This window comes from Chiloscyllium plagiosum, unplaced genomic scaffold (assembly GCF_037043375.1).
Source record: "Chiloscyllium plagiosum isolate Xiang-an unplaced genomic scaffold, Cpla_swu_hap1 HiC_scaffold_32, whole genome shotgun sequence".
Classification (NCBI taxonomy): Eukaryota; Metazoa; Chordata; class Chondrichthyes; order Orectolobiformes; family Hemiscylliidae; genus Chiloscyllium; species Chiloscyllium plagiosum.
The window spans coordinates 18,433,078-18,451,083 of record NW_028270170.1 but is presented as its reverse complement, the minus strand read 5'-3'; the positions used below and the strand labels follow the sequence as shown (position 1 = coordinate 18,451,083).

The window sequence follows — 18,006 nt, the reverse complement described above, 5'->3', positions numbered from 1 at the left end:
GTAATTCAATAACCCTTGTCCCTTTTTTTGTTTTACATTCTGTGTACAATTATTAAGATTTGAACTTTCCAGCCTCATTCCCTTTATTTAACTTGTTTTCTAACAAGGTTAAAGCATTCCAGTTTTAATTGTGAACTGGTTTAACTTGGTATGAATTGGATACTCTTTAGCGTGTTGTGTTTTTTTTTTTAGCCATTCTCATTTTTGGTTTCTTAGAAACAAAATCCATTTCTCCTCTGTACTTAGTGCTTCAGGTGATTCTGCTTTTCTCCTTTCTAGCTTTAATTAGCATTGTCGTATTTATTGAATAAGTCAGTGTTAACAATAATTGGGATCTATCGTTGCCATCTCATCGTGCTTGCTTAGTTTCATCTGCCTCACATTACTAGTACAATAGAAGATGGTTCTGATTGTTGGAGGTTATTCCTGGGATATCACAGAAATTCCTCAGTAGCATCCTAGTCCCAACCATCTTCAGCTGCTTCACTTCCCTCTACCATCAAAAGTGTCGATGTGTAATCATCAAACAAATGTTGAGCGGATCCCATGACTCTTCAGATACTGAAGCAGTCCGTGTACATGTCCAGCAATAGTTGGACAACAGTCTGGCTTGGCGTGATAAATAGGTCAGGCAGTGACCATCTCCATTAGAGAATCAAACAAATTCCCCTTGACTTTGAATGATATGATTGCTTAAACCCCACAATCGCACGCTGAATAGTCTGCCTACAAGAGCAGGTCAAAGGCTGGGAAATCTGTGGCAAGTACCTAACTTCCAGATCAAATCCTTCTTTCTCTTGCACGAATTTGAGGTCCCCGTGTGGCAATAGCTTCCAAATCTGAAGTCCTGCATGATGCTGTGCATGAGGACTCAGCAGAAAGCCCTTCCTGAAGAAGGGCTAATGCCCGAAACGTCGATTCTCCTGTTCCCTAGATGCTGCCTGACCTGCGCTTTTCCAGCAACACATTTCCATCCATGAGGACTCAGCAGCCCCAGTGTGAAGGCAACGTTGCTCCTCACTTGGCAAAGTCCATCCACTGTCTTTACAGGAAATAAGCCAGGAGTGTGATGGAAAACTCTGCACTTGCTTTGAGTGAAGCTCAACACCATCCCACTTCCGGATGAACATGTCTGCCACCTTCAACATTCAGTCTGTCCACCACTGGAAAATTCCAAAATGCACTCATCAAACTTCTTGGCTGTTTTTTTTTCTTAACCCATAGTCTCCAGCACCTAGTGCAACAAAGGCACCTATAAGTTGCCCTCAAAGCTGCAATGTTTTAACTTGGAGCTGTATCTCTGTTCCTTCACTATCACTGGGTCAAAATCCTGAGATTCTTTCCTAATAACACATGGACAGCAGTGGTTCAAGAAGGTAACTCACCACTACCTTCAATTAGGGATGGCCTTTAAGCAAATAATAATATAAATGCCTCCTGAACAAATAAATATGCTGCATCAAATGGAAATATTGATTGATTGTATCTCTTTTTAATGCAAATTGTCCTTGAACTTAAATTCAACTTTCCACAGCAAAGTTACTTTAATGACTTCTCCACTTTATACCACTGTTTGAACTCTTGGTTTCTGCTTTACTTATTGGTGAACAAGCAAATTTTATTGTTTACTGTAACTGTTCTGTTCTTGCAGCTATTTAAAATAGGTAGGGATTCAGGTTTGCTAACTAATGCTGATTTGGTATGTGAGGTGAAGATAAGATTAAAGAACTTTATTTGACATAAACAGTTTTTTTTTGAGAAGGAGAAACCAAGCAAAGGGCATGTCTGAAAGGTAGATGAGTTCAGTCAAATATGGATATGACTTCACAGTATTCAAAAGGCTTACCGATTTTAGGGTCTGTTTCTGTGTTGTATGACTTTTCGGTCCAACCAGTCCATGCCGAGCAGAATCTCAAACTAAGCTAGTCCCACCTACCTGCTCCTGGCCCATATCCCTCCAACACCCTGACCGCCCCTTGGGTCCCTTACCCCCCAGGTGTGGTGGCAATGGGGGAAAAAGAGAAGCCTTCTCTAACATCTGCGGTGTCCCACCTTTGGCCTGACCCACGACCTCCCTCAGGGGGGGAGGGACTTGCAGGATTCTGATCCCGAAGGAACGGGCAGGTACATTTGAGTTGGGGAGGGGGAGCGGAGCATGCCGGGGTGTGGCTTTCCCACGTACCTGCTGTCCCTCTGTCCTTCCAGGTAGGGGCGGAGGCGGTCGCCAGGTTTGGAAGGCACTCGTCTGAGGAGCTTTGCCAATGACGAGGCTCAGTGGTCAGTGCTGCTGCCTCACTGCACCAGGGATCAGAGTTCAATTCCAGCCTCGGCAACTGTCTGTGTGGAGTTTGCACATTCTCCCTATGTCTGCGTGGGTTTCCTTCAGGTACTCCAGTTTCTTCCTGCAGTCCCAAGGTGTGTACATTAGGGTGGGTTGGCCATGGGAAATTGTCCCGTAGTGTTCAGGGATTTGTAGGTTAGGTGCATTAGTCAGGGGAAGTGGGTCTGGGTGGGTTATTCTTGGAAGGGTCAGTGTGGATTTTTTGGGTAAAAGGGCCTGTTTCCCCACTGTAGGGAATCTGTGTCCACACTGACCCTTTGAAGAGTAACCCACCCAGGTCCATTCCCCTGGCTTCTGACTAATGCACCTCACCTGCACATCCCTGAACACTATGGGACAATTTTGCATGGCCAATCCACCCAAACCTACACATCCCTGGGCACTATGGGACAATCCATTTACCTTCCCAAATATCTTTTAAATGTTGTACCCACATCCACGACTTTTCCTCAGGAAGTTCTTCCCCACACACCACCCTCTTTTTTTTTTTTAAATCTATATAAAAAAGCCCCTCGTGTCTTTTTTTATTAAATTTCTCTCCTTTTTAATCATGTACCCCTTAGTCTTGGAATCCCCCATCCTAGGGAAAGGGCAACGACCATTAAATCTATCTATACCCCTCATTATTTTATAAACTTCCATAAGGTTGCCCCTCAACTTCCTAGGCTCCAGTGAAAAATGTCCTATCCAGCCTGCCTTTAACTCCAACGTTCCATACCAAGCAACATCCTGTTAAATCTCTTCTGAATCCTGTCCAGCTTAATAATATCCTTCCAATAACTGGATGAATGCTTGACTGTTTTTGGTTCCCTGATATAGTGCAGTGAAACAATTTCACTTCATCTATCTCTGATATCATTTCAATAGTTTAATATAAACTAGATTCCAGTTTATTCCATTTGCACAGCAGTTTCAGCAGTATTGAAAATGAAACATAACTGCCCCTAATCATTGCTGAAACGACTATGTCTGTTTGCAGTTTAGTGCTTTGGTTTAATACCAAACGGTGTCCTATTTCCTTCAAGTGCAAACTAAGCTCTTTTGAAAAGTGTTCAGGACTCTGGATTAATGAGTACTTCATAAACAGAAACAGACTTTGAGAAGGTTTGTCATCCTTTCTTGCGCTGCCAAAAGTTCAAATTAAACAGCTGGAGCTGTCTGTGTGCGGAAACGCAAAACATTTTCTCTGGCCATCACCGTATGCACCTCCAAAAAGGTATTGTTAAGCCTTTGCAGAACCCGATGCAAATCTGTTCAATAGCCACTGGCCTTTGGCGCTTATACGGTAATTGCAAAATGTTTGTATAGTCTAATCAGTAATGAATTTATCAACACAGTGCCAGAACACCTATCCCCAGAAAATAACAAGTAATGGCATTTGACTTGAATTGTAAATTGGACGAAAGTGCTCCCACCACTTCATTCCTAAATTCTGCTTTCTTGGGGTGTTGTCAATAAATCTTGAGCTTCTGGTTTCAGCAACATTGTTTTGTGTAGGGTGCCATCAGGTGGTGGCTGCATGCCTACAGCTTAAAATCGGGGGGTAACTTGGGTGGGCACTGTTTTGTGCTATGGCAAGCTCAAATTTTTCAGATGTGGTATTTCTATTGCTTTATTGAGTCTGAGTGTTTCGGTGCATGGCGTGACTCAACCAAGGGAAAAAGTAGTACTCCTCTCTCTAAATTTCCACTCTAGTCTGTACTTTTACAGTATATGGTTTGAAAATATTCATTTATTTGGAACATGTATTGGATTTTTGGACAATTTAGCAACTGAAAAAAAGTATGAATTGGGTCCAGGCTGTTTCCCTTCATGTGGAAAAAATGTTTGGATGACATTTGTGGGATGCAGTTGTTGCAACAATTGTAGTACACAGTTTTATGCTGATATTAAAGTGTCATAACCAGTCGGGTTATAAGTGTGGATGATGTTGGTGAGTAATATTTTTGGTCACGAGTATCTAGTTTCACAAGGAAAGGATTTTTTTTCTTGTTTTTAAGAGTTGCAAAGTAAAATTGCACAGAGCTAATCCATTGGGCCTATTCAAAATGTTTTCTTTTAATTTGCTCACGCCCAATGAATTAGAGACTGGCAAGGTTTGATGTGCTCATCCTAAAAATTGCTTAACACTCCACTTTTATTTAAAAATGTTTCTTTGTAAATTTGGAAGAATTTGAATGATGCATGCAAGTGTCTGACCAATGTCATAGTTGTCGTTCCACTGATCATTTTGATTTAAGTCTGATCAGGGTTTTAGTCCCAACACAATTTTTAAAATGTTCCTTTTAAAGTCCCTTTTTTTTTGTAAAATAACAACAGCTTTCAGCTGAAATGGAGTAGTCAGCACTCTTTCCAAAGTGTACCCATTCTCCACACCACTTAATTGCTCCAAATGTGTGAAGGGTTCATGCAAATGAAAAGCAATCCTGGTATTTAGAGTTGAATTGCTAAGCAGATGGCTGTGTGATAATTGCCACTTGGCAACTTGTGACTTTTAACACTTGATCCACCAGAAAGTCTGCCAAAATGTTGGCATTTGAGGTTGATTTTTTGTGTGCAGAAAGCACTTTTGTAATCTCTTGTGTTAAGAGTAAGCTTGCTTAGCCAGTCTTGTTTTGGATTGTCTGGTTTAATATTGTCTTTACTTTTAAACTGATCATATGGCTGCTTTCCTTTAAGATTGACTGACTATTTTGGTGATTAAAAAATATAAATTTCTTTTCCTCTGCAGATTGGAGACGCTATGAGGCAAATGCAGGAGCGCAGAAACATTGGGAAAGTTATTCTGGTCCCAGAAGCAAAGAAGGCTGAAAATTAGTCTGACTCTATTTCCAATAGAAGGCAGGGAATAACATTTGTAAATTTAGCTCAAAGTGCTAACCTTTTATGACCTGAAGATGGACAGATGACTAATTTAAGCTTGAAGCAGGGAAGCAAATCTTGACTGATCCTGTAATCAGGTGCATTTTAGTTCTGGTTTGCTGCTTACAAGTTACCATCCTGTTAATGGGCCTATCACACAACCTTTATCCTCTTTGTTTTCTCTCCCTCAATCTCCAATAGTACAACACTTTTTTAAAAAAAAATTGAACATCTACAGCTGACAGCCTGACACAGTTCTGCGTTGGCACCCCTTTTTCTCAAATGACTCAAAACTACTGTGATTATAATCCATCCATGTAGATCAAAGATTCAAAATGTTGAACAATTGTGTTGAATCTTCCAAACTGAGTCACAAATTGACCTTGTTGTGGGCAGCACGGAATTGTAAAATTATTGTGAAACTTGATTGGCTTTCACTGTACATCTACACCACTGATGCCTGACTTTCAGGAACTGCTGAATGTGTGATCTGTGCAGTAAATGCACCTCCCCTTTTTGATTCAATTATTTGTCCACCCTATTGAATTCCATCTGTCCATGTAGAAAACCTTAAAGGGTTAGTACTAAATGGTTCACATTAGAGATAAGAGCTGTTTGATCAATTTGAACCTGTGGAGTGTGTTAGCTGTATGTGGGTTTTAAGGACTCCTTTTATTTCAACTATCAGTTCTAGCTGGGGCTATACACCGATCCAGGCTACTTAATTGGCAATGGTCCAGACCAGTAAATAACAAATTGTCACCCAAAAACATCACCAAGTGACATTTAGTTTTCATACAGTAACCACTAACTACTTCATTGGATTCTGATCCTACTCCATGTTTGATAATTATGACTCTTGATTTGGAACTGTTTGAGCCTTTTGATATACTGTACCACTTAATTTACAGTGCCACTCAATTTCTTCCAATAACCAGCTGAAACTAGTCTCTTGTTTCTATTATTGACCTTTTTTTTTTAAAAAAAAAATGTTCTGGCTAGAATGATCAAAACCTGGAGTAGCTGCATATTCCCAGTTATAACTTAGCCAAAGGCAATGATTTATTTCTCTGCTGTTCAGTCTTGTAATTCATGATCGGTGACTCTTTTGTCCGAGGTCTCTCTTTGTCCCATGTACTTCTGCCTTCAACCTTTTGTACCTCTGACTCAAATGGGCAATGCTGGTTAGAGCTGATATGTCCCAAGGTGCACATCAGATATGTACAAGTCCAACCACAGTAACCATGTTTCCGTGCTCTCACTTTAACATGGTTTGTGTCTGTTTACAGCAGATCGAACTGCCATTCCCTGGATGATGAAAATTAATAGATGCCTCTAGCTTTAGTGACAGTACAGGGTGTATTGGTAAATGTTTAGGGCAAGCAGAGCTAAGTATTTAATGTGCTAAACTGAATCCAAATTCCAGAAATATAACGAATTCTGTTGACCGAATCTTGGACCGTTGCCTCCAACTCTTTAGGATCTATCCTGGAATAGCCAAATCCTGTTTGTGCGTGCACTGCGGGTTTTTTTTTTTGCATGGGAAAATCCACAGTAAAGCAAACTAAATCTGAATAGTTTATTAATGCTACATGTATCCAGAACTGACCTTTTGAAATCCTAAAAGAAAATTGACCAGAGGCAATTAGTGACTCAGTCAATAAATTACTGAGACCAATGCAAGTTGCACTCTTTTTGCTCTGTTTACATTACAAAAGAGCATAAAGTTATTTTATATAGGGCCAGCTGCTTGACCTCTTGCTAAATGTGTACTCTTGTCTATATGAACACATATATAGGAGTACATAATTGCAATAAGGATCTAACTGTGGCACCATCCCAACTGCCTCTTGTGCTTAAGGAATGAATCCACAAGTAATAACTTCAACCTGCACAATAGCCAAATTCTTGTCTTTACTTTTGGGTCTGTGCCAAGATAGCATCTGGATTTTTATAAATTCCATCTCCACCTCCTGTACAGTATGAGACTTCAGACTGGGTGTCACTAAGATTTGTCAATAAGGCTGACTCCACCTTTTTCTGCACAGGACACTTGACTGATTTCTTTTTAACATCCAGGTCTGAATTTGGTGCTGTTTGGTAAGATAAAATGCCAAGTATTCTTTACTAAATTAAGTTTCACGGCCATTTATAATGTCTTCTATGTCAGAGGTAATCTCTGCCTATCGAGTATTCAAATACCTGCCAAACCAGAGTGCAAATCCAGTGCCTTGTGAAAACTCTTAACTAGTTTTGTTCTATTCTCACTGGATAAATCAATAAAAGAACTATCTGTCTGCAGATTCCAAGATGAACTCTTTAAAATGCATTTTCAACAGCTAGTGAAATATAATTTCAGTATTATGATCTTTAATGGCCAATTTAGTTCTATCCATTTTTTTAATTTGAAGCCACATTTTGTTTGAAACTCCTCTCAAAATGTTTTTGCCCCAGGAGGTTTTATTCTTGATGTTATTACCTTTTTAAAAAAAAAGTTGGATTCTGGATCTGCAACTCTTCAAAGAATGAAGTCAAATTTGCTTTCCCAAATTCCCATGGCACATTTTAGGCTCTTTCCAAGTGGCTAAACCAAAAGAGTTGAGTTAAGCAAGTTAACAGAAGATAAGATAAATTATGTTCCAATATTAGGCTTTCCTGTAAACTGTCACATGGTTTGAGATCTCTAACGTTTGTGTCCATCATAAACCTTGCCCTCGTCTGTACAATCTTAACCACTTGCTGTTTACAATTATTTTATCAAAATTGCCACAGTCTTCAATGTGTACTAAAGACCAGAGAGAAGCCTCTTTCTGCATCGAATTGTTTCCCAGCGGTTGATGAAAGATTGGTTAGTCTCAGCTACCTCATCCTTTGTACCTATTGTACATTATAATGTGGTCAGCAACCTAGTGGTGAACAAGCTCTTACCCACCTCCCAGATCAAGAATAGCTATGACAGAGTAAAAGCACGAAATTGCCCTAATCCTGCAGTGTCATGTTTGTGGATTCTGATGAAGAATGGGTTAAAATCTGATGGAAGAAGTAAAACAATTGGGAGTTAGTAATTGGAAGCAGAAGGTAACTGTAAGAAAATGGACTCCTCATTAAAAATGTCCTACTAATGTTTAGAGGAATCATTTGTGACTGCAAATTTTAATTGGTTAACCTCTGTTATGCTGTACCCTTTATCACATGTGGCCTTACTACTCTAGCCCTCTTCTTGTGCTATAAGTTTGTATCTTAAGAAATCGGAGTAAAAGGAGTTCAGACACGTTGCTGAGATTTTTTTTAAACGTGGTGTGAAATGGGAGGTATCTTGTTTACCAAATAAAATCTACAACCTTTGCAGAAATAACTGGGGACCAAAGAATATTTGAGCATTTGGAATCTTTGCAAATTGTCCAAGTGGACAGATGAGGTTTTCATTATTTTTATACAGGGAAATCAACTCCTAAATGTCTTGTGTTAAACTGGAGAGGGCATGTACATTTTCTTTTGTTAACCAATGGACTACTTGGAACACATTGGCAATCTATTGAATTGAGTTAAGTTAAGAATAACATCTCACTTGTGACTGAGGCAAATAGGCAGTCACTCGTGATCAGATTTGTTTGTTTATTTCACTGGCCATTTTGCTTTAACTTTCTGTTCAATCAGCTATTTCACTCCAATAGCCAAGTCCATGCAAGATTCTTCAATTCCTTCCCATTTTCTGTTTTTATTTAAGACCAGGCTCTCTGTAGGTCAAGCAATTTGTGGATCTTGTTGCACTGCAACTGAATTAGCTGAAGAAGGGGTGGTGTTCAATATTGCAATCCATTTCTTTATTTTATTGCTACTCACCAAATTCCACTGATCCACTTAGCCAAATAGGCTCAAAGTTAGTTCCAGGTTTGTGCTGAGCCAACTCAACTATAGATTTAGAATCAGCTTATCGTCCTGCTGAAACATGGCAGTACACACTGGAAAGGCAATGGGCCATGACGCTGCACCCAAACTTAATTTTTCCCCCTTCATTTCTTTTCCTCAAAGCAATTTTCATGAATTATAGACAAAGGGAACTGAAAAAAAAACTTGATATTCCACTCATCTGTCCACTGAAGTAGTTTGAAACTTTGTGTACACAATGCCTTATTCAAAGCTGAGCCTGAGCAACAGCTCTAATGTCTTGAAGCTTACTAAAAATGTGCCAATTTCTTGAGGAAAACTAGGGGACCGGTTGGTTCTGAATGTGATTTGAATGACGTGATGGAATTTGAGAGATCCATTTCTGTGGTTAAGCTTGATGTCCGTTAAAGGAAGGGACTAATGTTCCGAATAAAACTTTGTCCATTGTCAGGATTTAAAAGGGCCAAATCTGCCTTCATGTGGCTTATTATGTAACCCTGCGACCTTTGATTTACAGTTGCAAGTCCCTTTTTGATTAGGGTCTGGATGTATATACCTGGCTGCTTGGCATTCCAATTCCAATAACACCTAAACTGCAAAGACACATCAACACTGTAAAGTCACTATAGTGATCTGAACACTGCTTGATTAGGGAATCGAGTTGTATCTGGTTCTTGATACCATTTCAGATATGCATTTGCATGATTCTTCAGTGTGCATGTATATGGAGGTAATTTGTATGTGAAGCAGAATTTCTGATTTTTGTACTGATTTGATGCATCAGAGTGGCTTACTCAGCAACTTGGCAATACAGTTCTGATTAGTGTGCAACTGAAGGCATGTATAGTCCTGAATGGACAAATTTTAATGTGAAAGCTGTGGCCTTCTGCTTAACTTGTCTAAGTGAACTCCTTTTGTTGACCATGATGTGGAGGTGTTGGATTGGGTTGGACAGGATCAAACATCACATGACACCAGGCTATAATCCAACAGTTTTATTTGAAAACACTAACTTTTGGAGCCTCGCTCCTCCTCCAGGTGCTAGCACCTCTACAATGCAAACATCATGTATACATCCTGTTTATTTCTTCATTTAAACTAGATCCTCCACTTTTTCTCAGCATAGAGCTTGTTTCATTATTCACTACCTTTTTCCAAGCTGGTAACTACTAGTATATCTAACAGATTATGGCTTCATTAATGAGTTTATATGACTGTGTCTATGATCCCTTCATACAGTTTTACCAGTGTAACTGCAACTCTCTCTCCTATTTTTGTGCACACTTAGAAGGTATTTTTGCCCCATGGAATTCAATCATTTTTGTTTTTCTTTATCTAGGACAATCAGAAGTCCAGGTGCTGAATCAAGATGTTATACAATACTGCCTAGTACGCTATGCTGTAAATTGGAATAGGAAAAATGTCCATAAAGTTCTGACTTTTTGTACATTCTAATTCTGATTTGGTTTCTAAAGCCTAGCACTTAAGAAGATTAAAGTGGATTAGCATTTATGACAAATGTTTAACACCAAGAATAATGTATTTGAATCTGCTCAGTTAGTCGTAATGGGGGATTTTATTGCTGTGCATTAAAATAATGTTAGCTGGCCAACTCAAGTCTCAAAAGGAACTTGCAACTGGAAATTCACTGAAGGCACAAACTGTCCTTTTCTCAAATAGGTCAACGTTAACTGCGCTCGATTTTATTCAGTGTTTTAATCTCGTACTAAAAGCTGCTTTTTGTATGTGTGTGAAACAACAGTTAAAACTGTGCAGTTGCTGTTTAGATGGATCCTATGAAATGTAATGCTGTTTAATGCCAGGTGTTACCATATGCCTTAAATGTTTAATAAAATGCATACCTAAAATCCAAAAGTTTGATTCTGGAAGCATTGCTCTTAAAAGCATTTGGTACCTGATCTGTGTCAAGGTTAGTATGTTAGCATATCTTTAAAAGATGTTGGAAATATCATCACTGTATATTTTAGTGTGACCTGAGGGTATCAAACACTCAGACTCTGTCTTATCTGGGGCCACTTGAAGCATGACAAAGGGATGGAAATGTATTGGCTGGCTTAGTATTAAGGTTATTTAGTAACACTGAAGTGTCTGTGAATCAAATGTTTGCATTTCAGCCAGCTGTAATAAACATTGTTGGATTTTTCAGTACCAGGCTAGCCACATTTAGATCCCTGTTATAAGGGGACATGGGCATTGCTCCATTGGGTAAAATGCCTTTATTGGAGGCAAAAGGTGTAACCATACCAGATCAAAATACTGGGGATTCTGGAAACCTGAAGTGAAACCAAATAACGGAATTGCTCCGTGGTAACATTTGTGGAGAGCACAGCCGTTCCAGGTTTCTGACCTTTTACCGACAGAGCTGCAGAACACTTTGAATGAAAGGCCATTCATATGAAACATTTAACTGTTTCTCCCCACAAATACCTGCCCTGACTTTTGAGTACATCCAACATTCCCTTTATTTCAGTGGTTTTTCCTGCATTAAATACCATCTGGATCTTATTGTAAAAGCAATGCGCAGCAATCATTCTCTTGTTACCGTGGTTAATAAACTAATTTGGGAATATTTTGCTCAGTATTTAAGTTGTTGAATGAGAAAATATTCATTCATAAATGAAAAATAACAGTGGCGCACACAATCTGCTTTTAAAAAATCATCCCCAAACTGATGGGTAATGTCTTCTGGTCAATGTACAAACCTTGTTTTAGAGGTTAAACTGAGAGCTCTTCAACCCCTTGGCTTTTTTTGAGTGTCACAATACCTTAAGTAACCCTGTGCTTAATTTAACACTTTTTTTATCCCCCATCCAATTGTAAGTGCAGGTGAAATCTTTGCAAAATCTTTCAAAATGCTTTGTGATGATTAAGCACTTCTGCAAGAAAACCTGGGGGTCTGGTCCCCAGGGTGGGAGCTTGAACACGAACCGATGAAGGAATACTCCTAATGAGTCGAGTCTGACTTAGACCAATTTTGTATTCTTTCAATCTGTTCCTTAACATTTCATACAGCATTGATACAGGCCCTTTGGCCCATCACATCTGAGAATCAACAAATGCCAAGCTAAATTAATTCAATCTACCTGCAATGGTTCATAGTCTACAATGCCCTGACGTTTTAAGAGCTTGTCCAGACACTACTAAAATGTGGCGAGAGAACCTACCTACACCCTCTTCTCAGGCAGCAGATTCCATAGATTTATCATCCTCTGGGTGAAAAAGATTTACCTTTAAATTTATACTCTCTAGCCTTTAGACATGTCTGCTATAGGGCATAGCTTTGTATACCTCAATCAGATTCTCTTCTCCACAACCCCATCCCCAAGTCCCCTATGCAGCAGGGAAAACAAACCAATCTATCCTCATCCCTGGCAACGTGCTGCTGAATCTCCTCAGCTACCTCTCCAATGCAGTTGCATCCTAGTGTAGTGACCAGACCTGCACCATATTCTCTGTGGCCTAACCGATGCTCTAAAATTGCAACAAGACTTCCCTACTCCTATATTCTATGCACCGACTAAGACCAGCATCCTGTATACTGCCTTCACCACCCTATCTACCTTTGCTGACAGCTTCAGGGATCTGTGAGTATGTACACTGTAAGGTTCCTTTTATTCTTCTACTGCCTAGCATTCATTTGCATAAAGTCTTCACGGCGGTACTATGGCTTTAAGAGGTGTATTTCGTCCTTATTTTTGTGAAGAAAGGTTGAGACAGAGGCGCCAAGCAGTGTGCTCCAAGCCAATAAACAGCTTGTAAGGCCTTGGGATTTTAATAAAAGTTGGAACAATAGAAGCCGCCTGAATGAGTGGAGTCAAGCTCCTACTGTTGCCACCAGAATTTATAGTTTTAACTTTCTGCGGTTGCAGGAGTTTTGAAGATGGATATGGAAGTTTTTATTCTTCTCCCTGTCTTGTATGCCATTCTAGCTGCAGCAAAAGACCCCCAGCTTTAAGCTGCAACAATCTATTTTTACTGAATTTGCCTTTGCCAAGGGTGTGTTTATGGGATGTTACTATATTTGAACAGTTAATTAGTAGATAATGTATATTATTTTAAGCATTTTGATGGAGGTAAGTCAATTTTCCTTTTATTTTGTCTGTATTTTAACTAGTTTTATTTTTGTGTTTTGCTTAACGTCCAGTAGTTTAGCCAATCAAATTGCATCTGGAACTCAACGTCTTGCACTTACCTTTCAAAATAAGAAAAGACTAGGGTCTAGACTACCTTTAATATATTTTGAAAACACTTCCCATATTAGGCCTCCAAAAATGCAACACCCCACTCCTCAGAGCCATTGTAAGTTTCAGCAATGTGAAAAATATAATGTTGGGTTTTGGGGTAGTAATGACAGCACAATGGCATTTATCGATTTAATTAATTACAATTTTTTGAAACTAACAACTTCTGCAATCCACTGGTGCAATGAAACACTGAAATCCAACAGTTGCTGTCAATTAATCTACAGTACTTCTCCCAAGGTTGTGGTGACTTCAGATGGGCAATCCATTAGAAATCATTTGAACTGACGATTTTGCTCCTCTTCTTATGCTATTAATCTCTCTACTTAATTGTTTCTTGCTGTATGAGGTGTAACTGGGTTTTAATGAGGGTTGTACAACAGAATTACTACAGAAAACCTCTCTGGATCCACAAAGCTAATTTTATTTGTGGGATGTAAAATTTCTCAATTTCACATTTGAGTGTATATGTTTAATGTCAGTTTTTACACACACTGATGTTTCCTTCACTTATTCCTGGTTTAATATAATTTTTGTTTCTTGTTCTGGACTAAGACCACTGCTGGAGGTCCTCTTAAGTTGGAAACCGCTTCAGATGAATGATCAAAAGAAATCCTTCTATTGCACAGCTTACTAATCTTGACAGGCAAACACCATTGCTTTGCTGATTGCAGACTGATTTAAATGATTATGTTCCAAAATGATTCTTTGGTCACAACATTGGTTTCCATGTCACATGTATCATCAGGTTGACTGCTTGCTTAAATATTTCTCTTGGTGTAGCATCCAAACTTACTGTCTAATTTGTACCTTTGTGCATTAAAAAAAAAATTTTCACTGAATAAAGGCCAGCATTTATTGCCCATCCTTCACTGTCCAAAGGGCAGCTAAGAATCGACCACATTTCCGTTGGTCTGGGGTTGCCTGCGGGCCAGAGCTGGTGGTGAGGGCAGATTTCCATCCTAAAGAACATCAGTGAACGAGTTGAGTTTTTCCCACAATTGACAATGATTTCATGGTCACTGTTAGATTCTTGATTCATAATTTCATACACGTACGATAGAATATTGCTAATATTAAAAGAAAAGTATTTACAGTCCAGATTTTGCAGTAAAATCTGTCATTGCAAATGTGTAAACTACAAACTAGAAATTACTGGGATTGACACTGAAGCTAATTCTTGAATCCAAAAAATGAGACTCCTTAACAATTTCAGCAAAAAAAGTGTGACGCAAATACATTTTTTTTTGTTGCAGATTTCCTCCACGTGAGTTGAGACTTGCTTTCTTTAATATCTTATTTATCTTGACCTTTTTGGTTTTAAAAAATAATTGAAATAAGCATATAATAAAATATGTACATTAAAGCTGCTTCCACTGATTTGACATTATAATTCAGACTTCATTTGAATACCATGGCTCTCCAAAGCTGCCAAAATATTCTTGAAATAATTGGAGTCTGGATAACCTTGCCTGTAAAACAAGAATAAATTTTTTTATTTTTCAGGAATTTTAATCCATATTTCCTCTGCAAATGACGCATTAGTTTTGGTTTGTGGCTGAACATACTTTTGTATGTAATTTTGAAAAGCAGCATCATCAATCAATACCTTTATTATGTTCTAACATGCTAATGAAGTTCAATCCAATTCAATTGAGCTATTAATTCAATGTCTTATCCCCTCAAAGCCACAAATTGCTGAGTAACAAGACTTTTAAAGATCATAATGTCAGAAGTTGATTGCTGCTCTTGCATTAGCCAGGATTTTCATGTTTCTGACTTCATCTCTCCCCCCCCCACAACTTTCCTCAATCCAATCAGTCATTGCCTAAACTGAGATTTCTAACTACCTGTTTTAGAATTGGGCTTTTAACAGTTAGTTTGCTTTCGTGTTAGGGTTCAATTCACATCCAATATTCCCAGAAGTGTCCATGTTGAAACTCTGCTGTACTCTAGTACTTACACGTCTCACCTTCAGCTTTGGCATTCAGTTTTGTGATGAAGGGCTTTTACCCGAAACATCGATTTTACTGCTCCTCGGATGCTGCCTGAACTGCTGTGCTTTTCCAGCACCATTCTAATCTAGACTCTCTGGTTTCCAGCATCTGCAGTCATTGTTTTTACCTTTTTATTCAGTTTTGAGTTTGTTTAGGAATATATGAAATGTTTTTACAGCCATTAGCTTGAATTTTTAACTTTCTAAACTTAGAGTTTCAGATCCAACTGTGATCACACAACTCCAAGCGGTTTAGTATGCTTAGCAATTTTTTGTTCAGTTTGTTATGAAGGTGTAGGTGTGTACTGTAACTTTTTGAGTGGAAGCTAGCACAGTCCTAGAAAAGCACAGTATGCTGAGAAATTTTAAAAGTGTAATTATTGGTGGTGAAACAAACTAGCTGGAGCTGAGTAGCCAAGGTACAATGGCCAAATTCAAATTTGGCCGATCAGTTTCAATTATGCCCCAAGATACCAAAATCCAATCACATTTTAATATTTTGACACCAAACCAATGAGACTGTCTGATGTTTTGGGATATATAAAATCGGATATTTTGAACAGTTGAGAACTGCAAAGAGCAGCCAAGCACCAACTGACTTACTATCAGAATAGCTCTCTGAAAGGTACCTTCCCGTAAGAAATTTATCCAGCAGCAGAACAAAGAAAAGACGACTCAGGACAATCTACAGTCTAAGAGGAGAATTGACACAGCTGGCTGGTTTTGAAATATGATTTTTTTTTTGTAAATCTTGGTGTTTTTGTCAGACCAGTATTGTAGAGTAGGAGGTAAAAGACGTTTTAAGAGAAATGAGTTGTAAATAGTTGTTGTCTAAATGTTCTCTTTGGGACTTTAATTTTTTTTTTCTTTTTGTTCTTTTAATAGTGATATTTGCGACAGTTCTTTGCCACTCAATTTAACAGATTACGGCAATAGGTGAGCTTTTGTGTGTCTGGTTTAAATTAGCAGTAGGGCTTAACCATCTTGTTACAAGATCCAAATGCACACTCTAAATTTCTCTCATTATCATCTGGTCTCCCTATTTGAGATGTCCCTTTTTTATTGTTCGTTCTTGGGATTCATTGGCTGACCCAGAATTTGCCCATCCCTAATTGACTCTGAACTGGCTTTGGTCAATGACCTTGTTTGATCTAGAGTCACATGTGGGCCAGACAGGTCTGAGAGAGTTGTCCTGAGCTGGGGTAGGTCGAGTTGCAGGGAATGTAGGTACCGGCGCATGGCTGCAAGCGTGGAGTGGAGGATCCGGAGGGAGGTCCGTTGCTGGAGGCTGCGGATTTGTTGCAGGTACTGGTAGTCCTGGTTGGGTCCAAATTGTGTTGGTCGGAAGGTGATCTGGAGTCCATGGGGGATCAGTCGGTTCCGTAGGCAGGTGCTGAGAAAGGAGATATGGCTGTGGTAACGAGTCTGCTTCAGAATGTGGCTGAAGAGCTTCTGTGCAGAGGAGATGACCTGGGGTGTGCAGTGAGAGAGGGACTCACTGAAATCTTTGTAGAGAGAGGCAGAGAGCTTCTTCAAGGAAGGCATCCTTGTAAGAGGATTCGCAGTAGGTTGAAATCTTCGAGGAGAAAGTGAGGTCTGCAGATGCTGGAGATCAAAGTTGAAACTTTATTGCTGGAACTGCGCAGCAGGTCAGGCAGCATCCAGGGAACAGGAGATTCGACGTTTCGGGCACAGGCCCTTCTTCAGGAATGAGCCTGAAGAAGGGCCTGTGCCCGAAACGTCGAATCTCCTGTTCTCTGGATGCTGCCTGACCTGCTGCGCTGTTCCAGCAATAAAGTTTCAACTTTGATCTCCAGCATCTGCAGACTTCATTTTCTCCTCACATGTGGGCCAGAGCAGGTAAAGACAGCAGATTCTCCTTCTCTGTAAAGGACATAAGTGAACATAAGTTCAAGGACAAGGGTACAACATAAACCAATTTCTGCAGTTTTGTGGGGCCTTCCAATGTTCTGGTCAGGGTGGAACAGGGCCCATGATTTCTGCCTCTGGCCCTGAGTGAATGTCATAAAAAGAGTTCATTCAGCAGTAATTATATGATCACCATGAGGTTAGTTTTTTTTAATCCAATAAGAATTTAGAATACAATTCACCATCTGCTATGATGAGATTCAAATCAATTTCCCCAGAACATTAGCCAGACTCATCCAGTCACATTACCAATGTGCCATTACCACCTCCCAGTTCCATATTCTCATCACCTCATCCGGCACTATCGGTTAAGTTCATTTATTTTTTATTCTTGCGTATCAGGCACTGCAAACTTCAGCAACTGATACTGTCACCCCTTGGGCAGATTCTGTCTGGTCTGGGAGACAGTAAGGACTGCAGATGGTGGAAGTCAAAGTTGATAATGTGGAACTGGAAGAGCACAGCATGTCAGGCAGAATTGGAGGAGCAGGAAAGTCAGCGTTTCGGGTCAGGAAATCTAACTTCTGTGCCTCAGTTCCATCCCCTTATGACCCCCTCCCATCACAATGGGCTATAAGCTCAAACACCAGTGCTGAGTGCCTCCTTTGCTTTTGTGTGTGTCTTTGAGTCATACTCTTCCTGCTCTGTTCCCCATTTCTGATGTTTTCTGCTGCCTTATTTCCTCTGGCCTGTTACTCTTTTTCACTTGGAACTGCTGTATGGCAACA

At 39.5% G+C, this 18,006-nt stretch overlaps 2 protein-coding genes across 4 annotated transcripts in view; one reads left to right on the top strand and one right to left on the bottom strand.

Annotated features, from left to right (window-relative positions):
- Nucleotides 1-10,966, top strand: part of vat1 (vesicle amine transport 1) — a 52,531-nt gene extending 41,565 nt beyond the window's left edge. Inside the window, exons 6-7 of one of the 2 annotated variants that reach the window (XM_087977842.1) lie at nucleotides 5,073-5,182; nucleotides 10,431-10,966. In XM_087977842.1, coding sequence (XP_087833968.1) covers nucleotides 5,073-5,159 — 87 coding nt within the window. In that variant the 3' untranslated portion in view covers nucleotides 5,160-5,182; nucleotides 10,431-10,966. Of the gene's footprint in view, nucleotides 1-5,072 lie in introns of both variants that reach the window. The other variant, XM_043675016.2, reaches the window with a different exon arrangement.
- A 2,791-nt stretch (nucleotides 10,967-13,757) lies between these two features.
- LOC122539877 (uncharacterized) overlaps nucleotides 13,758-18,006 on the bottom strand; it is a 34,312-nt gene continuing 30,063 nt past the window's right edge. For both annotated transcript variants that reach the window (XM_043675013.2, XM_043675014.2), the window contains exon 7: nucleotides 13,758-14,825. In XM_043675013.2, the coding sequence (XP_043530948.1) occupies nucleotides 14,741-14,825 (85 nt within the window). In that variant the 3' untranslated portion in view covers nucleotides 13,758-14,740. The remainder of the gene's footprint in view (nucleotides 14,826-18,006) is intronic.